Raw genomic sequence first — 22,307 nt, 5'->3', positions numbered from 1 at the left:
GTAAATGGCATTGACTGGATGTGCATGGTCACATTAGATAAGTTCTAAAGCGATCAGGAGCTTTAAGATAATGGAGGAGTAAGTTAAGATAATGTCAAAATAGTGTCCACAGTTTGAAATTTCACCAATTTGTTAAAGAATCGGAAGGAAAAAAACATCATCCTATAATGTTAAGAAAACTTCTGACTGACATCCTCATCTGAAAATATATCTGATGCAGTCAGAAAGCACTTGTATGGTAACATTTTTAATTCACACCCAAACAAATGAAGATATTCACCTCTCAGGTGTAACTGGTCCTCCGTTGTTTACTTGGTCTCCCAGCATATCTGCGAGGGCTACATCCTCTGGGATAACTAAGGCTAGAGCACACGAGCTGTCAGATATCAATCTTCCACAGATGTTTTACCCTCACGTAAGTAAAAACATACCCTCTGCGTCCTCATCAGTGGCGATAGCCTGAAGTCCGACAACGAGAGCGAGGAGCAGGAACAAAATCTGAGTTTTCATTTTCTACCAGAGAACATGGAGAATCAGAGTCCTCGGCTTTTCATTTATGATCATTTATATCAAGTAAAACATTAAAGCTGTTACCCACCTTAGATATTGAACTTCAAAGCTGCAGGTCTGTAAGACACTCTGGTGTCTCCGAGTTATGATTGGCATACAAACAGCACCAGACAAACAGGTCTTCAGTTGGGCGTGTACATGTTTAAAGAATCTCAACAATCTGCCCGAGTCAGTTTTAGAAAAATAAAAACAAAACAACTGTTCCAAAAATAAATCACTGACTCTTTGGAATCAAAAGCAGAGAGCCTGGAACACACCTCCAAGCTGCTCAAACTGATTTGTGGGTTAACTGAATGGATTGTGTTCGACAGCACAATCAACATGAGGGGAAAGAACAACAATGGTGGTGCAGTTGAGCTTTAGTTTGAGGGGTTTTTACATGCAAATCAAACAAAGACTGTTGGTCTTACAGCCATTTATAAACACTCAATTCTGCAGGAAGTTAGTGATCTTATTCAAAGTTTTGACAGAATTCGATTATGCACGTCGATCTCCAGCTCAAAACATTGCATTTAACAAGCTCACTGATGCAAACTTCAGCAGAAACACTGAGACATCTCAGTCATGGCAGGATTCAGACGTCTGGATTCATCAAAATAAAAGTCAGACTGATGGTGCACACACATAAACACACTGTTTAGCTTTAGGTCAGACCACTAAAATACACATGAAATATATATAAAATCAAAAGAAGACTTTTTGTTCTGTTTTTTCAACGTGGTGAGACAAATTTTTAGCCATTTAAACTTGTTTTAAAATCTTGTTTATTAATTTGCAGTTAATTTCTGTAGTCATCAGTGATTTTACATAGAACCTTTTTACAACTAATTTCTTCCAAACAAATTAAATATTTGCATGTTGTAATGACCAAATATTGTGGTTCCTATAACTTGCTTTCAAGGTTTTAATGATGTTCTTTGTTCTTCTAAGTTTCCTGGTCCGTATTGTTGGAATGTAAAATATGACACACACTTTCAGGCCAAAGTAAAGTTGCACAGAAGTGGATTTCAGTGCTACATTTTTACTTCAGTGCAAAGCCTCTAGATGAGATATCACAGAACTGATAACACTGCTACTTATTGTCTTTAATGCACACCTGTGATTTCTTAAATTCCCATATAGCATAAAGGAAATAATGAATAATCACTGTAAAGATAATGATCTGAAGTATTTTGCGCCCACACAATTTTTTAAGCTCACTTCTCCTCTCTGCCTGTAATTGCAAAAGGAGTTCCTGGTGTGCAAAGGTCAGGCTCCAGCTGTCAACCATCTCCAATCAAGCCATCACTTCATCCAGATTGTAGACGAACCTACTAGTCAGTCACACTCCAGAAATATGTTTAGTTCTGTCACTAATCATGAGTTTTGTGTCACAGAAGCCTTATAGATCATGTCACCTAAATGTCTGCTAAATTAGACCAAAATCTGCCACTCGCATCCCAGGATAAATCCCCTCAAACCACAGATTCCTCTGGGGTTTTTGGCCAATTCCTGATGATTTTCTTAAAGTCAGTGGCTGCTTTTGTGTTCAGATGATGGACGCATTAAAACTGATATCCGAACGTGATCAAATGAGAACATCTGTGCAGAACATTTGCATGTAGTAAAATAAAAGCTTTGTGGGTTTGTGTGCAGATCTGTCACATTCATAATTGCTTTTCCCTTCTCTTTTCAGTTTGTCCCAAATAAATGAAGTGTGCACATGTAAGATTTAGACATTTAATCTACACAAGTGAGTGTAGGGTAGAGACTCACATTTCCTTTTAAATGGAACGCTCATGTTTGCACAGACTTTTCCTTCACATTCTGTGACATTTACATTGGTTTACTCATTGTTTTTGACAGCCTGTTTCACAGCGTCTGCTGAGCTTTAACTCAAAAAGTGTCACCCTTGTTAAAACTACATTACAGTATTAATGGTGCATGTTGAAGAAGAGTTTAAGATCTATACATTAAGACCACATATATATATATATATATATATATATAACATAAATCTGTAAGATAATGAACTCTTTGAATGAATCATTTTTAATTCTAGTGGCTCTGTGGTAATGTGCACTTTGGTATCTCTAGAATACCAGCACTTACTCATTTGCTGCCTTTTTGTTATAGAGGTTTAGTGCAGGCAGAACCTTCTGCTTCTCAAGAGCTTTTCTTTAAAGGTCCATCATGTAGGATGTGACAAGACTGAGCAGTAACCAGCTGAATACCCCTAAACTATGGCAGCCACAGTATATAGCATATAGTACAGTATATAGCATAACTGCACATGTTACGTTAAAGTAGTGTCACATATGTAGTAATATGACATCCAACCATCCAGTTGACCCACAATATGTACAGTGAGTAAAAAACACATCATCTTAAACTAAACCAGAATTAAACCTCTGAAAGAGTATCCTGTAGATTTAAATATATATATATATATATATATCTATATATAGATATATGTATATAATATAACTCATTTTAACTTCCCCACAGATGTAGAAGTGTTTCTATCCCCATTTGAGTGTTTCCCCAAAATCAGCCACTGAGATTTAATAAGAGTTCAGATTTATTCACTCCTCTGTACAGAAGAAAATCTTTAACAAAACCTCTAATGCACAACATAATGAAACATCATTAAGGGTTGATATTTCAGGAGATGAAAAAAGAAAGAGAGAAGCATAAATAGGTGTGATACATGTGTAACACATCTACATAGCGTTTACTTACACAGAGTACACCTATAAATTAGTGCTAGGTGGCAAAAAGTAATGATTTACAAACAAGTGCTTGACTGATGCATCAGAAAGACACCAAGAAATGAGTCCCGTGTTCTCATTAAGTGTTTAAAATGAACCAATACTGACATTCTTTTACGTTTTGACTTTGCTCTATTCTAAGAAAGCATTGACATACTCTTCGTTTTATACAAGCACAGCGAGTTAATGCATGTGATTTTTCTACCTAATTCAGAGTGACAGATCAAAGCTTTTTCAAAGATTAATTTGGAACAGGTGAGTAAAAAGCTCTGCAGCACCCTCTGGTGGGAAATGTCAAAACTTTCTTTACAAAGCTCTGCGTTTGTGAATGGTCATGAAAAAAGAACCTTACGTATCACGTGTAGTACATACAACATGTTCATTTGTAAATGTATGACGATTGGCTTAAAAGTAATGTGCTGATCATCGTTCATATTCTAATTGTGTTCAAAATCTAAATATTGATATATAATATGTTAATATATCAGGGCTGAAAAGAAACCAAATAAAACCTCAGATGAAAAACAACATGTTACACTGTATCGTTGTTTATTTAACAGAAACTAACTCAAAACTCAGATTCAGGGGCTCATAGAATCATGTTCAGCAGCAGAAACTTGAAGTGGTCATTTTCTGTGTGATTTTATCAGTCTCTCACATGGCTGTGGAGGAATTTTGGCCACTCTTCTTACCAACGTTGTTTCAGCTCATTGAGGTTTGCAGCACTGGTTTATGCACAGCTCTCTTAAGGTCCCACCACAGCATTTCAGTCATGCTGAGGACTTTGACTGAACCATTGCAACACCTTGATTCTTTCCTTTTTCACACATTCTGCTGTAGATCTGCTGCTTTGTTTGGTATCATTGTCCTGTTGATGAGCCAGTTTCAGCCCAGCTTCAGCTGTGGGACAGATGGCCTCACATTTGACTCTAGAATACTTTGGTATCCAGAGGAGTTCATGGTGGACTCAATGACTGCAGGTGCTGCTGTGGCTGCAGAACAAGCCCAAACCATCAGCCCTCCACCACCGTGCTTGACAGCTGGTATGAGGTGTTTGTGCTGATATGCTGTGTTTGGTTTCCTCCAAACGTGCTGCTGTGCATTATGACCAAACATCTCCACTTTGGTCTGGTCTGTCCAAAGGACATTGTTCCAGAAGTCTTGTGGTTTGTTCAGATGCAGCTTTGCAAACCTGAGCTGTGCTGCCATGTTCTTTTTAGAGAGAAAAGGCTTTCTCCTGCAGCCCTTCTAAACAAGCCATCCTTGTTCAGCCTTTTTCTTATTGTTCTGTCATGAACTTTAACATTTAACATGCTAACTGAGGCCTGTAGAGTCTGAGATGTAGCTCTTGGCTTTTTTTAAGTTTCTCTGAGCATTGCACTGTTTGACCTTGGGACGAACTTGCTGGGACATCCACTCCTGGGAAGATCAATGTTGTATGTTTTCCACTTGTGAATAATCTTTGATTATATAGAAATTACCTTGTAACTTTACCCAGATTGATGAGCAGCACAATTGCTTAATTTGCTCATTGGCATAATGCTAGGACACACTTGAATGCCAAAACTGCTTCTTTAGAGATGTCACCCTTGAGTATGATCAAAACACCCCAACACATTCATTCAATCAGCAGCATCTGGCTGCTCCTTACTCTCTTAGCTCCTATGGAAGCAGTAAGAGTGGATTTACTTTAAATTAATTATGACACAGTGTAATATGTCATCTCATGTGTTGTTGTGCATCTGAGGTTGTATTTACAAAATATTGAGACCAGGTGATTTATGTCCTGATACATAAAACAGAAGGTGTGCTTTCTTTTTCACTATATATTGGAACTATTTAGAGAGACCAAGAACGGTCGAAACGTTAAGAAGAAAGTGCCGAAAACTCAGAATGTGAGTATTGTTTTCAGCTGCCAAACTGAACAAACAGAAATTATCTTTGGAGGCTTGAAAGAGTCCAAAGGATTTTTCTTCTTATAAATGTTGTCCTAATGAGGCGTTCTTCCAAACCACATCAGAATACCAAATGTAACCACCAGACATTTATCAGCAAAAAGCACTGGATTAGTTTCACAGAGATAATTATGGCTACAATGTTCAAGCTAACAGTCGGGGGGGATTCTAGGCACATCTTTAAACATTAAACAGTGTCACACGATCGCACAATGACTATTTTCCAAATTAAGATACAAAAGGTTGGAATCTGGACAAAAAATTACAAACATTTATATTGTCATTAAAGCTCAGTCTCAAATGACTTCCTGCTTCAATAACCGGTGATAAATGATGTCTACAGGTCTTGGTGTCTCCAGGATAACCAAGGTTTCTCCTCCACACAATTCAAACATTGTTTCCTTGCTTCTGACTGAGTAAGAATGTGGTAAATGCTGAAAATACAGAACTCTGAGGTGATACACGAGGAGGTTGTAATACAGGTAACAATGGGAAACAGTGGACCGATCTGATGTAGACCTGCTGTCTGGTTTTGTTTTTGTTCTGTCAGACACAGATCCAACAACACGGATTTTTATCTTTTTCCTTTCTTGCGGCATGCGAGCAGGGTTGTAACAAGAATTTTTTGGTCAGACAGAAACGCATGCATGTCAAATTGTTTACCATAAAGTTTAAGTTTGTTTGGAAACTGTTTGATATGAGACAGCCCGATCCATTTGTCAGAACTGGCTGAGTTATCATCAAAGGAGATGGCAACAAATAAGAATTTTCCTTTTGAATGCTTGCCTGCCACCTCGCTGCTCCTCGTATTTACAGTAGATGTTGTGGTCGAATGTATGATAAAGGCATTCGAAAACTCCAAACATTCCCAGCGTCCGCTGAGGCTCTTTGGGGAAATGACACAATGAAAGCGACACATGCAAAATATTTTGTTATGATCTAAATAAAGCAGACTTCATGCTTTTATATGTGAAAGTGAAATCTTTGGGTTTGGACTAGTTGCGACAGGGGATCAACAACTAAAATGTTTGTTTTTTTCACCATCTGTCATCATCTTAAAATTGTCGATAAGCGGCAACTCGTCTTAGCTTCACTCTCTTGTTCCGCCTGCGATTGAATGTTTCAGTTCAACAAACACAAAACCCTTGTTTCCAAGATTTATGCATCATGGAAAATGATGAAATTTAATTCTGCCATGAGGTGGAAGCATTCATTTCTGAGGGAGCACTGCATTAAAGTCTACAGTTTAATGTGTAATGTCTCTGTTGCATCCACCGAATCTCATAAGGAGGAAAGCTCCGAGCTACATTTTGCTGCTGGTGTCTAGTTTCAGCATCAATATTAAAACCAGAGCCCTTGATCGGAAGAGTTATGGCAAACACTGAACAAGTTGAGGCCCTCCCCTGTGAAGACACAAGATACATGCTGCATGAAATTAATTATATTTTATATATCATAATAACATCATAGTGCTGTGCTCAAAGGTCGAACAAACATACCTGGGAAGAATGGTGATTTGATAATTCTTCTTCCAGTTATTGTGGTCGTAGTGGTCACTACTATCTAATTCCAAAGTCTTTCTTCTAATAACTAGGATACTACCACCACACTGGAAGCTAGTGAACAGGACTCTGCTCTAATGTTTACACCCTATTGAGACTTTGAATATGTGGTGTGTTTGTAGTTTAAGGTACAGCAAATCTAAAAAAAACAACAACAGGTCTGCTCACTCTCTTCATTCTGTGGCTTAAACACTTCTTAAACATTTCTTAGATCAGTCCTAATTCAAGAGGCAATAACATTAGAAACATGGAAAAAAAACTTAGCGAGACCATTTAACGGAGGAGTCTTTGTCCAAGGCAGCATCACTGGGACGATAAACCTTTTAATGAGGGAAGCTGTCGTTCCAGAAACGTAACGGTACAGTGCTCTAACTGTCTCAGCAGCGTTGCAGTCCAGAGTTTGCAACTGTGTGGAAGATGTGCACATCTCATTAATGTCCATTGTTTGGTGCCACAGCTGCTCCTAACAGCCACCTTTCCCCACATCTATTTGGTACTTTTATTCAAAAACAACTGAATGGTCCTACGATATCTGGTTTGCTGGCAGTCGCTGGGAGTTACCATCAGCTCCCCTCTCCGATTGGTGTTTGTAAAGGTCACATGGCATAAGAGGGAGGGGTTGCCCCTGTTCAGCCAGCACTGACTCATAGGGCGGCGCTGCCTCCAGCGGAAAGGAGATGGATGCAATGTGTTCATGCTCCTGCTCCTGTAGTCCCAGGGGGTTTTGAGAGGGGGAGAGCCAGGTAGCACTGGCTGAGGTCTCTCCACAGTATGAAGAAGCATCTGGACGGGTGTAGGTGGGTTGCTCCTCTGGCTCTGCTCTGCTCTGACAGGGGTCCAATAAAGAGTAAGGAGGTGGGTCATCTGTGGGTATGTAGATCTGAGTCGAACCTGGGCCAACACATTCATCATAGCTAGAGAGATGAAGACAAAAGTGACATCATTAGCACTGTTGGCATGACGATGGCAAGCCTCTCGTTTTTAAAATTAGCCAGAAATAAGCAAATAGAAGTAGGGATTTAGTGAAACATGTGCCCACAATTCTAACAAGCATGAACGTCAATATCTGGTCTGAGCTCCTTCATTCTCCAACACAGCCTGAACCCTCTCAGACAAGCTTTCTGTCATTTAAGGAGTCTTCAGGAATAGTTCTCCAGGCTTCTTGAAGGACATCCCAAAGCTCTTCTTTGGATGTTGGCTGCCTTTTGTTCCGTTCTCTGTCAGATGATCCCACACTGCTTCAATAATGTTGAGGTCCGGGCTCTGGGGAGGATTCATCCCTCCATAAGACCTGTTGCCACTGATTTTCAGTCCACTTCTTGTGTCATTTGGCATAGCTCAGCCTTTTCTCCCTGTTTCCCTTCCTTTCCCTTCCATGTCTGTCAAACTGTGTTATATTTGCTATTTTTCATAAATGCAGAAATGGGAACAAATTTTTCTGTTATGTGCTGACACAGCACATGTTCATCCCTTGAGTTAGGAGCCTTTTATATTTGTAAATGATGCATAGGTCAGGTTTAAGTGTCATGATATACGACACACTCTTCTGAAAATGGTCCGGTACAAGGACTGGACTGAGAATGAGAGAAAAAGCAGCCAAAGTCCAAAGAAAAACTGTTACAGACCCTCAGAAAGCCTGGAGAACTATTGTTCAAGACCACTTTAGAAGAAAGGGTTTTTAATATATCTGAAAATGTTTGTTCATTCAGGTAATTCTGGCTGTGAAAGACTCCATAATTTAATTTACATGCACAACACAACAAACACAATGTTACGTGTGAGTTCCAATGGTAAATGGACAAAAAAAAAAAGTTAAAAGAAACATGACTGTAAAGCAGCTGTTAAAGATAATATACAAATCTTATTAAGCTCTTTGGAAAGAAAAATCCTGTTAATGAAATCCTGACTGTAAATGCTCAGTTGTTTGCTTTGTAATAACCTCCTTAAACAATGAACAGTTTTGTCTGTTGACTTTTGGATTTTTGATGAATTGCTTTAGAATCTGTGTGGCTTTGCTTTAGAGCTTTACGGCTCTACTCCAATGTCTCCAGTTATGACAGCAGAATCAAAACTGATGATCAAAGCATAAACGTGTAGTATCACAGAACTCTCCAGAAGACTCTTGTTTCTATTTGGAGGAACTCTGAGAATCACGTCAAAGCTTAAACCCCAAATGTATCTATTTATACCAGATAAAACAGCCAAATCTTTCAAGAGCTGCATGACCAGTGACAGGCAGTAAGAAACCAAACCAAAAAGCAGCTGAACAAACTGCACCGCATCTGCTTTGATTGGCCAAATCACCCAGATGTTTTGTTTAGCAGTCAGCCTCTGATGGTGAGCAGCCACATGCGGAGCAGCTTTTATTCACAGTTACTGCGAGCAAATGAGACTACATCTGACATAATTAGTGGCTTTAATTCATTTCTGACATTTCTCTGAATCAAGTTCACCTCATGTAAACTCTTGCAGCAGCACTGAAAGCAAAGTTCACCAACCATGAGTGAATTACACATAAATGGAAATATATATTACTTGAAAATGCCACTTTTCACTGTCCACATGTAACCAAACCAAGCAGGAATCAATGTTGACAGAACCATGGACATACTTTGCCTTCGCTATTTGATTCCCAAAAAGCTTCTCTGACCAGAGACAGAAGAGAGGAACACAGACACTGTGAAATAATAGAATAACACCAGATAGAAAATTAAATCTTATAAAAACTGCATGTACGTATTGCTAATGGTAGATGAAGATGGGGCGACAGGAAGCAGTAATTCAGTGTAACTCAATCAGCAGTGGTTAATCATATCAGCGTGGTCTTACTGTGCTGCAAGCCTGTGTGCACGAGAGACTTTCTTTTCTACGTTCTTTCTTACATCTTTGTTCATTTGTAATTTTTGTTTGTTAAACATCTATTGTCCACAGGACGCACTGCTCTTTACTTACCCAAACTTGTGCACTTGTACTGTATGTTTGTTAGGCTGCTGCACTGACTTCCATTCGCTGTGGCCAGCCTAACCCACACCATAACATTAACCTGAGCCATAACTAATTAATTCCTAACCCTACAGGATCTTGCTGATAGCATTTTGCCTTGTTAGGACCGGCTTTAGGTGACTATGAGGACTATATGTGGACCAAAGCCTACTTTAAAACAACGAGCCCACACAGCATTGCTCAAGAAGACAGAGACTTCTTCTGTGACCCTGTCACTCAATCCAGTGATTGAAAATCCAAAGCCATCACTACGAATTAGAGGATTTTTAGTGCTCACTTAATTACATATTTCATAAGTTTATTAAGGTTGTTTATTTGTCTAAACAACAATCACCTGCTGGTAATTGGAACATTTTTTTTCCTGATAACTGGGATAAAAAGCCACACAGACTAATAGCAGCTATTTCTAATTTCTTTCAAACATAATAAGACCCATCTCAGATTTAGCTACTTGTTTAATCTACTTCTTAAATCTTCGTAAAATTCTGGTTCTCTGAATGAGCTTAACTGTACTTACTACAAATAAACGTTGTCAGAATATTTTCTTAATTTTCTGTTGATATACTGACTTCAAAGAGTCATAATATGATTTTTTTTTTAAAACTGACCTTGATTGTTTGTGGTGGCATATTGAGGTGAAAATTGCAGACAGTGGAAAGTTTGCACCAGCCACGACGAGGTGTAAACACACACTGTAAACCCCTGTGTCTTTAGTCTCTCAGGGGTAATATGCTCCTTAGCTCCCACTGTGGATTTCTGCTGGGTGTGTCTGCAAAAACCTCACACTACATAATGAACGTGGAGTTTAACACATTTGTGCGTTTTGCTACCGTGTGTGTTTACGAGGTGTGGCCGGAGTAAAAATAATTTGTACCCCCTGAGATGCAGGATTCTGTTGATCTACCTGGTGTGTTTTTGTCTCCTGCCTATTTCTGTCTGAGATCCAGACACATCACGTAAATGAGCCACAAAACTGTGATAACACCTCTAATATCAATCATTTAAGGATGTTATTGCCTAGTTTTTTTTTTGTCTCCCCCTCTTTTTCTTGTTTTTACACTCTTGTTTTCTTCTTTTCATATCAGGATGTGCCCTCCAGCCCTGATTCTGGCAGATAGCCAGAATTAGCTTAAGAATTAGCTTAATTTTCTAAGCATGTTCGTGAGTAAAAACAGATCCTTTATGTTATTACTTTAACTGTCCTGACATAAACTCAACCCATCTTTTTGAAAATAAGAATTATTTATTAGATAGAGTGTAAAAGCAAGAAAGAAAAAATTGTGGCTATGTAAATGATCGCAGCCTTTTAAAAGATTCGTAAGAGTGAGTGCCTATGATGCAGCTCTCTAGAAAACTATTGCCTACGATCTTTCTTTTGCAAACATAAAATTTGTTCTTTTACAACATGCCAGAGATGTAATTTCTGGAATCTGAAATTCAACTCATGGACATGTTATTCTGTCAGTAGAAAGGGAGGAGCTCTGGCATGCGTTCATGCAATGGTTGTGACGCTCAACAGAGCTAAACACCAGACAACTCTCGCTACATCTGACAGCATAAGGTCAGCTTGTGTCGGTGTGAGTGCGGGTATTTATGGCTGCACATTATAGTTGGCATGGCTCTGCTTTTTAGCACTTTGAGAGGTACTTGCCTGTGGAGGAAGAGAACCAGATAAGTAGTGCACTGAAATTAAATGTGTAGTTGTGTGAGGGATGATTTGATTTTACACATTTTAAAGGATACTGCTGAATATTGGAGTATGTTGCCCAAGAATACTTTGACTTGTAGGCTGGAGAAGTTGGGAACAAACCCCCACCACTCTTATCTCCTGAGCTACAGCTGCCATGATGTTGCAGCATAAAGCGACTACAGGTGAAATGTTTAATAGAATATTACCGCCTCCTGGAAATTGTATTCTAGATCAGTACTTTGTCCATCTGCAGGCCCCCTCATGGACATGTTATTCTCCTTTGATCTATAGTCTTCAACATTATTCAGAGAAATATTGTCTCAGCTATTGAGACTGATTCCTCTAATCTGTTCCCACAGTTTATGCTAAACTAGAAAAAAGTGTTTACACTTTCTGCTTGGACTCAATTGCAAAATAAGTTGAAATAAAACAAAAGAAGCAATTATTCCTACTTTAGAAGAGCAGTATGTATGAGTTAGTGACATCTAGAGACAAAGTTTGAGTTTAAACCAAATAAAAACAACTCTTTTTCTGTTGCCCATCCCCTCAGACCTAATGTGCATAACATAAAGGGAGTGTGTGTGCATGTGTGCACACATACCGAAGCTTGCCCAGCTTCTCCCTAAGAGGAAGCAGAAGCTTTCAGTCTCCACAGGTAACCTGCTGATCCGTGAGAGTGAGTCACTCCGAGGTGAGAGTGTGCGTCTTGTACGAGTGCAGGTGATTATGTGTGTGTTTCAATCGGAAGTGTTAATGTTCACAGTCTCAGTAGGTAAGCTGTTGATCTGAGTTCTCTGAGTTTCCCTCAACCATCTGTGGCCCATACTCTCAAGCGCACACACACTCACATACACTCACACACACATACCCTGCAGGAGCATCACATGACTGCAGCTACCAGCTTGTTGACAGTGTACCAAACAACAACTTGCTGGCATTATGGTAAACAAAATGTATGATTTAAATGTATGTATCTGCACATTTGTGTGTTTGTGTGTTGGCTGCTGTCCCATCATGCTGGCCAAGAAGTCCGGCTCTCACACAGGCAGTCCAGAACACTCTGGTGCCCTGCCAGAGTGCTGACGTAGTTTGCAAGCTCCCCTTTTCCCTTTCTTTTCTGTCCTAGTCATAACGCTGGTTTCTTTCACTCTCACGTCTCTACTAATTGAGCTGAAACAAGTACAAACTGTGTATTCAGTATTTTTCATTGACTGGAAACATCAGAAATCCCATTACAGCTAAAATGACATATGGCATAATTCCTGGCCCACATTACTTCGCAGTAGCAAGCATCGTTTAAACCTTACTGATACCAGGTGCATCCCTTCACAGATGATGTATTTGTCCAGCAGGGTAATGCATTTGTCTGTGTTGCAAGATAACACCAAGAACACAACATAAGTTTTAGGTTAGTCCCCAGATCACAACTGCAGCAGGGACTCTCTACTTCAGATTCGACATGATGAATGTTTGCCCAAAAACCTGCGAGAACTATGCAACAGCATTGAATCAGCATGAATCAAGATCCATATGGAACATTTCTAAGACTATGCTGAGTCTGCTGAAACCTCAGAGAATATAAGCTGTAGGTACAATGGTGTGGTGAGTAAAGAGAGAAAATCAATATTAGTTCAAGTCTTGTTCAGTTTCTTCCTGGGCACAGTAGATGATCTTGAATCTGCTTTAGGAAAAAGGCTAATCAAAACCATACTGTCCAGCCTCAGATGTAATATTTTGGATTAAGAGTGAATGTTTAAGGCTGTACAAAGAGGAAGAGGAAGCCCACACACACTGCAGGGTAGGGATTTATGTGAATTATTAAAGTTGCCAATTAGACCAGCTGACATTTAGATCAAAAACACCATGACACCGGCTTTTAGCAAGCTCTTTCTTTCTCTCCCTCTACCACATACACACAGAAGGTGCACAAATAATCATTTCAACATCCCTCTAAAGGGCACAAGAGGTAGCAATGCTTCCTAATAAGTGAATTACCACAGAAGATGGGTCAAACCGAGTGGACTGAGAACAGTGGGGGATGTTGGATGAATGGTCAGTTGCATTTTATGTTTGACATTTGACATAATTGGCCAAAGAGATATGGTCTGCTTTTATATTTCACCATGCCGTAGCTCATAGTGGATGGCTTAAGGCTGAATTTGAACTTGTTTTCCTAATAGTAAACCTCAAGGTTTGCCAAAAAGAAGCAACTGAGCAGATCCGACATTAAGAATGTTGGATGGACACTGGGGAAAAAAAGCAAATTACTGGACTTTTAAAATGCATGTAAACGCGTTAGTCTGGCCAAAATCAAATGAAGTTAAACTTCTTAAACTGGACTAATACACCCAGATAATGCTGTTAGGGATTGAATCACTCCTGTATGTCTACCCTCAAGAAGATTTAAGTGGGCCAAGGCACTCAGTACAACCTCCAGACTTCCATTTTTTTGCATCTTTTTGTATATTGACACAGCCAAATTCACAGTGAATTGGGACAGAAAATCAGCGCATTAAGACAACATGACAACTTGTAACCATCACTTTGGTCTAATCCTGACTTTATAAGCACAGCATCATCTGATTCATTCAAGTAGCTGTAAAACATCTGTGCAGTGAATTCAGCTACACTGACATGTACAATGATCCACCACAGAGAAAGTTAGAATCAGCAGAATGTCTTGAGCATCTGCTAACACAGTCCACAGTGTTGCAGCACCAGACATTCTTTAGTTATAACTCAATTTAGCTCCAGTGCATTTATAGTAGTACGAGAACGGAGGTCCGGTTAAAAGGCCAAGCCTAGCTGTAACTATAGCTTGACTCAACTGTGCATGTAACTTATTGTTGGCTCTGTGACCCATTTTGACCATGAAGTAGAAATTCATCTTGCAAGAAGGCAACCATTCCTCAAACCCCTTTCCCTTGGGACAAAAACTAATAACTCCCACTGAGATTGGAATTAATTCCCAAGTCAAAAAGCTGCAGTTGTTGCAGTTAATTATTATTTCCAGCTCAAATCTGCAGTGAAACACAGGTGGACACAATAAAAGGTATGGTGGGGGCATCCATGAGACATCTTTGGTCCCGTAAATAACATTTTCCCATTACACAACTGGAGGACACACTTTGGACGTTTGCAGTATATAGGCAGACTCCACAGACACACATGAAGCATCTGCATTCTACATTTGGCACTTGAGGCTCATGGTGCCATTCAAATGAAAAGAAAAAGAGACAAACTTTCTTCAAACTCAAGTGCCATCGAGGTTCTCTTGCATTTGTGGTTTTTACACAGTAGAAAATGTAGATTTGATGATGTTGTGACGTTGAACTTTACAGCTAAAAGTCAAATGATCACCTACACCTCAATCTAGTGTTGTGCATTTGTGCACGCGTCCTGTTTTCTTCTTGTACAATGCTTCTGTTAATAGTAAGTAGCCTCTGAAACCCTGCAGTATACATATCAGAACAGAAAATGAGAAAATAATTATTCAGGTCATTGCAACTAGTTTATAAATGCAAAATGAGATGTATAAAGGTGTATAAAACGATGTTTAGCACAAAGACTGTGTGAAGAAAAAAAAAGGAATTCACCTCCTTTAAAGTGGAATAATTAACAGGTTGTTAATATAATCTGTTCAAAAATAAGCTGTATCTCATGAGCCAAGAAAGTTCTCAGCCAAACTTCTATTGCTATAGAATAACAATAGGACTTACCGTGGTGGTGAGTCAGGGTACAGGTTACTGATCTGTGACAGATTCTCTCTGTACGAGTCAAAGTCTAAACCAGGAGGAAAGTCCTCTAAGCAGCTAGACCTCAGTTCTCCTGCTGAACCTCCATAAGAAAAACCGTCTGGTCCTGGAGAGACAGAGACATGAGGCTAATTTATGTTTCAAAAATAATTGTAGATTGTGAAGTTTATGTAGACACAATACACAGTTTCTTATTGCACACCCCAGTTTATTAATACTACTGTATTCAAATGGCAGATAGTCCTTTGTAATTTATAGTCCTTGATGAAAAGGGGAAGATACATCAAGTGGTACAATGTACCTGCTAGCAGCATCTCTTAGTCAGACGCTTCATTATTATTACAGCTATGTCAGGGTCCATCAGAAAATCAATAGATATGTCAGAGACTGACCATAGCTTGCACGGAGCTGTGGGTTTCTGAGTCGACTGTCTTTGCGCAGGCTGCCAACGATGATGGTGATGCAGGAGAGGAAGAGGACCAGACCTATAACAATCCCGGCGACCACCAGCGGAGACACCAGGAGCGATGCCTCCCCTCCTGACTCCCTCTCACTTCGACAGTCTGGGTACTCCCCATGGCTCTGGTTGGAGCTCACTGCAGGGAGACAGACAGAGACGGAGAAGGTCAGGTTTGAGTGTGTGTGAACAGAAACATACAGAGTTGTGCTCATTTGTTCAGTTTCAAAAGAACTGACAGGGTGTTATCTGAGAGAGATGCTACGCATTTAGATCAAGAATGTCGTGTTAAGATGGGAGCAAATTTGTGTAACTTTAATAATGAAAATATAGCTGCGAGCAGCGATGGCGGGGTCTAGCAGAATAGCAGATAAGCCTATGGTTGCTCAGGAAGGCATCATGAGTCCATATACCAAGTTTGTGATGAACTTGTCTTCATCCAGGGATTCCAACGGTACCTCATTTGTCCAATTTGAACCAACGGCTCCAAAGTTATGAGCAAAATGCATTTTCGCTACTTATAGTGCCCCCTCTGGATGGAAGTTCACCAGAATTCTTGGGCCTCTGAAAGACTTGGCCATGAGTCTGTGTTAGCAGTTTGACGTCTAAACATCAAATGGTTGCCTCACATCCTTTTTGGCATGTCAGCGCTGAGTTCGATTGGCTGCTACGGGAAAACGTAAGTGAATTTAAATATTCCATGTGATTGCTTTTGTGAGGCTTGGTCTGAAGATTCTATTTGCCAAGTCCCGTGGAAATCAGACAATCTGGGTGACCTGTAATGCTTTTTGAAGGTTTTTGATATAATTCAAAATGGCAGAAAATCCAAGATGGCGCGAATGGCATCATAGGGTGCTTTGACCTTGTCTACATCCAGGGATGCCAACGGTACTTCATTTGTGAAATTTGAACCAACAGGTCCAAAGATATGAGCAAAAATGCATTTTTGTATGCATCTTAACCTTAGCGTTCATGGGGCTGCTATAGACTTCAATTGCAGCGGAAAGTAGATCAATAATAATAGGAAAAGCTACTAAAACAATAGGTGTCTGCAGCTACGCTGCGTGACCCCTAATAAGTGCTGTTAAATTAGGTTTTTTTGTGTACAAGAAACAATGTTTCACTTCAGCCATGTCATCAGCACAGATTATTATGGTCTTTTAGACCACCATGAAAGTTGAAGAATAATGTACGTAAGAATAAGTTGGGAGCTACTGCTTTGAGCTGTAATAGAGCTCACTCATTAAAGAAACTTACGCGTATATAGATCATATGATACAATATATAAATCATATTTTCTAAATAAACAGGACTTTAAGCTTTACTTAAGTTAATTTAGTCTGTTCATTTCGACAACAGGTGTTTTTTAATGAGAGCGCTGAAATCAAAGTGAACAATTGTGGCCGATTTTTGCTCGAAACGCGTTTGTGGAGTTGTGTACCCATAAATAATTCTGTAAGAAATTAAGGCTTTTATACACCGAACTGACATGAAAAATCAGCGGTCACAAGCCCCTGCTGTGTCTCCTCATGTCGCCAGTGTTAAAAATACACCTGAACAAGGAGACATAACTCAACAGTGCAGACATAAGAGTGTGTTCTTTGTGTTTTTCTGTGATGTCTTACAGAGTCGGCCTGAATCATGATCACCAGTAAGTCCTTAGTTTTGTTACTTCAGATGTTGTTCATCTGAAGGAGCTTGAATCCAAGGAGCTTGAATAAAGGCATCTGGACTTTGTTTCCTGAATCTTGACAACAAACATGAAGAGACTATGTGTGACATGTTAAAGTAAGGTAAAGCAAACTTTATCAATTAAGCTGTTTGCAGACGAATGGGATCATAATAATATCATAGATTCATTTATTTGCTGTGGCCACCACATGCTTTCTTATGAAACTTGGCAGGTCCTGTAGGTTTATTCTCCAATCCTGGAGAACTTATTTCATGGTTTTAGGTTTCAGATGTTGGGGCCAAACAATCTGTTGCAAGACTCCTTGTTCTTCTAGAAGCTGGAGACCCTTCTCTCAATCTTAGATCTTATGATAACTGCTCTTAATTTTTTTGTAAAATCAATAATTCAAGTCTTCCATTAACAGAAGTGCATGGGGGAGGAGGGGGGGGGTTGTGTTGCATAACTGTTGTCTTTCCATGCACACATGCATCCTTATTCTTTCTCCTTCCCCTCCTCTAACCCCCTCTTTCCAGCTCACACTCCCTGAGGACTTATTCCATTTCAGTGTGTGACAGATAATTAGAGTTAGAGCCTACACACAGTCATAATTATCATTAGATTACAGAACAATCCTGTTCCTCTCTGTTTAATGTCTCATCTGTCTTTTAGCACTGCCTGTCCACCCTCTTCCTGTTTGTCTGGCTACTCCTATTTCTGTCTTACTGCCAGTTGCTTTGAAACGGTGATGGTACAGTTTCATTAAAGGTGAAGGAAGAGATTTCTATTCTGTATATATGCTTTATTTGTGTTCTAATGTTGTGCATTTTCACTATATAAAAAATGACAGATTTATTTGGTGTTACATTTAACAGTTGTTATATCCAATGTTACCAGTTCAATGCCTGCTCAATACAATGAATTAATTCAGTTGAAGTAATTATTTAGTTGTGGCATGATGGATCTTTTTGGGTAACATTTGATTTAATTTAATTACTTGGAACTTGTCTGTTCTTGATATAGTTTTAGGACAATATGATGTTTTTCCATAACAGCTGAGAGTATCTATCATGTCCAAATTCTAAATGAAGCTTTCACTTTACCAATGGAGTCCTTTATAGCATTAATGGTAATCATGACTGTTGTCAGTCAGCAGCAAAGCAGGAAGCAGTGTAGCCTCTACCTCAAACTTTTATCTCTGGTGGATCACCACCTTGTTGTAATGAAGGGACTGGCGTGTGCATGTAAAAACTTTTTTTTTTTGGTTGAGTAACTGATTCAAAGCAGACTGAACCTGGTCTGTCACGTTGAGGTTGGGCACAAGGCTAACAACCCTGTCCTGTAAAAGCTGGGATCATTCAGACAGTTGACACTGTTTACCCTGTCAGATGCTGCTGTTATGCATCTTTTGGACACACACAAGGTGTCCTGTGGCATTGGTGCCCGACGCCGGCCACAGACACATGGTCTCGTGTGAGACCAGAAGCCTGAACCCCTTTGGGGTAGCTTGGTTAGGTTTAGTCAACACAATCCCTCTTATTTTCAAAGAAAAGACTGTTTAAAATTCACCGCTCCACAGTGTAGATACAGTGAGTTGGATAATGACATGAAAATACATTTTCTACGTTTACCTATGTTGTGTTTCAGTTTAGATGTTGTTTGATTTCATGGCTGAGTTTCATGTTCTGTTAAAATCTCCATGTAAATATATATGTGGTTTTATTATGTTAATGATTACTTGACTTACTCGTGTCTATGTTCAGTTATTTTTTATCGTGTTCCATATTCTGGTTAACTTTCCTTTGTGCTCTACATTCTTGGTCCAGACTTCCTTTGTTTGTACCAGTTAGTTTTGCTTCCAGCCCTTGAGTTACACCAGGATTCTGTTGCTGATTGCCACCCCTGCTCGGCATTACATCATTACCTCCCTCAGTATATCACCCCTTGGTTTTCTTTCTTCTATGCAAAAATCCTTATCATCGTTTGATGCCTTGTCTTGTTTATTAGTTTCTCTTCAGTTTGAATTTATGTGCTTGTTTCTTCATCTTCAGCTCAGCTGTTAAATGTTAGAATTTAGTTGCCAATACATCTTTACAAAATCCATTGAACCGATTATTTTAAAAGACTAGTTTCAACTTTGAATAATCCAAACATGCTTTACTTTGTTAAAATTAGGTCAGAAACACCTGAGTATGAAGCAGGTAGGATTTATTTAGGTAATAAGTGTAATTTGAAGATATTTTGGCAGCTTTGTTGATTCTTTGTTCAAATAAAAGCAGTTACACAATCAAATAATGAGGAAACTGCAGCTCACAAAGTTTATAGCAATAAGCGCTACCATTTACATTCCTCTCATGATCAATTAATTCACAGGGAAGGATTCAATAAAGAGCCTTTTCTTTATAAAGAATAAATATAATCTATTGTCAGACTGACCCAGAGGAAGATGCCCACATTACTGAAACAAACTCTTTATAGCACCGGATGTAAAGCAGGAGGAACAATGAAAATGTTTTACACTCGCAATATAATTTTTCATTTCTGTTTCTGTGCTCATCCTTGGCTCAGTTTTCGTCTCTTTCTCTCCTGAATGGCAGCATTTGTAATTCACTTGTCTATAGTAATTTGGTTTCACACAGATTCCCCAGAAGAGTAAAATGTTCTCTCACCCCAGACGATTCCTACCAGACCTCTTTACGCTCTCAGGAACGTCTCCTCTCTTGCAGACGTCTTCATCTTTACTTTCCTCTCCTAACAGGATTTTCTCTTCATTTCGCTTCTCATCTTTTCCGTATATATTCTATTTTCTGACTTTATCCCCAGAGAGGAGTCACGTGGAAATTCATAAAGGTATAGACTTCAGTTCACATGGACCTCACTCTCTTTGTAACACTATGATGCACACAGTATTGAGAGAAAGATACGATACATGTAAATGATATAGATTGGGATAGATTTGAACTGCAAGGTTTTTGCTGTGTATAGTATTTTTAAGACTTCATTTCTTTGCTCTAGTCACACAGACTTATTTGATGTAACATCCACAGCTATACCTGCGTGGGTTATACCCTGCCTTTCGCCTGATGACAGCTGCCATATGCTCGAGCCACCCCCCACGACTGAACTGGATAAGCTGTGGATAAACAACATGGATCCACAGCAATTTTGATAAATTTTTGAGTGATATGGTTAATTTGCTTATGCTTAGTCTATAGCAAACAGACGCTGCAGGGGGTCCTAAGATGTCATAAGTCCCTCAGAGATGAGTTTCTATTGTTTTTCCTGTATTAAGAAACCAGCTTCTGTACCACATGTTACATTTTGACGAGATTTTGAGCAAAGTAAATGTTACACGGGGATGAAAACACAAACCTCTCTTTAAATAAGAACCCAAACTTTTTTCCCTACTTATACGACTTGGTGTAACATAGCCTTGTTAAAGTATGTCCTCTGACAACAAAAACTGATATGATGAACTACAGAACTACCCTCGTTGTAATCTTACATCACATCATATCATTTCAGTGACATTTATATCTTATAAACGTGCAAATATACCATATATATTATCCCTGTTGAAAAATCCTTATACAGTAAGTAATGCACTTCAGATGTGTTTCCTGTTACAGTGTTAATCCCTGTGCATCTACTTCATCAACATAAAGCTTTATTAGTGACAATAAACTGCAATCAGTGCACACATGGGACATGATCCATGTACGACAGCTGGTTCGCTCCATCTGGTCTACATTATGCCAGTGATGCTAACTCTCTGCATCTTTAATAAGACAACATTCAAGCTAATCTGAGGTTTAATTTCTATGTCTAATAAACCATGTGTGTTTTGACATTACTGGTAAATAAAAACATTTAAATTAATGAAGAGGCTGCTCATTGGCAATAATAATGTGATGCTATCTAATGGCATTGCTTATAAGCTGTGTGTCAATTATGTGCCGTTTACACTGTTCACCTCGGATTTTACTGTGCTATATGACATGGCAAATGGTCTGAGTTTAGATGAGTAGGGAGGCAGGCAGTCATGCAATATATGTCAGCTGATTTGGTGTGTTAGACTATTTCATAAGAGCAGCCTGCTCATAGACAAAGAATGAATGTGCTCATAGCAGGTGGGTGGGTGAATTTTATTGCCATTTTTAACAATCGTTTCTCTTAAGTGTGATTTAATGGATCCAAAGAGTAGAAGTAGAAGAGGGGAAAAAGGCAACCACACAATAATTTTGAGTTGGTTGGTCAGACACTGAGGGAGACAGAGAAAGATAAAGGGAGTGGTGCTCGTAATAAAAGGTGATAGTGATATATTTCAAAAGCCTGAAGGGATTGGACCCAGCTGCAGAAAGAAAGCAGAAAATAAAGATAGAAATGTGTTTGTGTGTGTGTGTGTGTACTAGAGATTCTTTGTAGTCTAAAAGGGAAAAATATTAGCCCTACCAGACCTATCCCATTAGATAAATCAGTATAGAGGAACAGAGTGAGTTAACAAGAAATCTATAAATCTCCACAACAGCATTCAGCTTAAGAAGATGAAGTAAATCTTCTGTGTTCTACTTCCTTTGCCTCACTGAAATTGTTCTTTGTTAAGAACAATGAATGTAAAACAAAGGAAATCCAACAAGATGAGCATAAAACCTGATCCAACCTCCAGCTGATCCAAGATGCTGCAGCCAGAGTTCTGATGAGAACTAACAGGAAAGATCATGTTTCTCCAGTTTTAGCTTCTGTTCATTGGCTCCCTGTTAAACTTAAGCATATAAAGCTCTTAATGACCAAGCCCCATCAGATCTTAAAGATCTCACAGTTGGATGCTTTCCCCACAGAGCACTTTGCTCTCAGACGACAGGTTAAGATTAAGATTAAAACTTTCCTTTTTGACAA

The 22,307-nt window shown here is 39.2% G+C and overlaps 1 protein-coding gene and 1 long non-coding RNA gene across 3 annotated transcripts in view; both read right to left on the bottom strand.

The window, feature by feature from the left end:
• Positions 1-285: 285 nt before the first annotated feature.
• On the bottom strand, positions 286-694 carry LOC140312785 (uncharacterized). The gene is made up of 3 exons (XR_011917002.1): positions 599-694; positions 432-513; positions 286-362 (listed from the first exon to the last, which is right to left on the bottom strand). It is a non-coding gene; the product is annotated as an uncharacterized lncRNA (long non-coding RNA).
• A 2,286-nt stretch (positions 695-2,980) lies between these two features.
• Positions 2,981-22,307, bottom strand: part of bean1 (brain expressed, associated with NEDD4, 1) — a 47,077-nt gene continuing 27,750 nt past the window's right edge. The window contains exons 3-6 of one of the 2 annotated variants that reach the window (XR_011917001.1): positions 15,678-15,881; positions 15,250-15,391; positions 6,775-7,751; positions 2,981-6,678 (exon numbers count right to left, since the gene is read on the bottom strand). Coding sequence is in view for 1 of the 2 variants with exons in the window: in XM_072390578.1 (XP_072246679.1) it covers positions 7,361-7,751; positions 15,250-15,391; positions 15,678-15,881 (737 nt within the window). In the remaining variant the exon portion in view is untranslated. Of the gene's footprint in view, positions 7,752-15,249; positions 15,392-15,677; positions 15,882-22,307 lie in introns of both variants that reach the window. The other variant, XM_072390578.1, reaches the window with a different exon arrangement.

Source organism: Leuresthes tenuis, unplaced genomic scaffold (genome assembly GCF_036924035.1).
Source record: "Leuresthes tenuis unplaced genomic scaffold, fLeuTen1.0.hap1 SCAF_8, whole genome shotgun sequence".
Lineage (NCBI taxonomy): Eukaryota > Metazoa > Chordata > Actinopteri > Atheriniformes > Atherinopsidae > Leuresthes > Leuresthes tenuis.
Note: the sequence above shows the minus strand (reverse complement) of the source record. Positions and strands in the feature narration are given on the sequence as shown.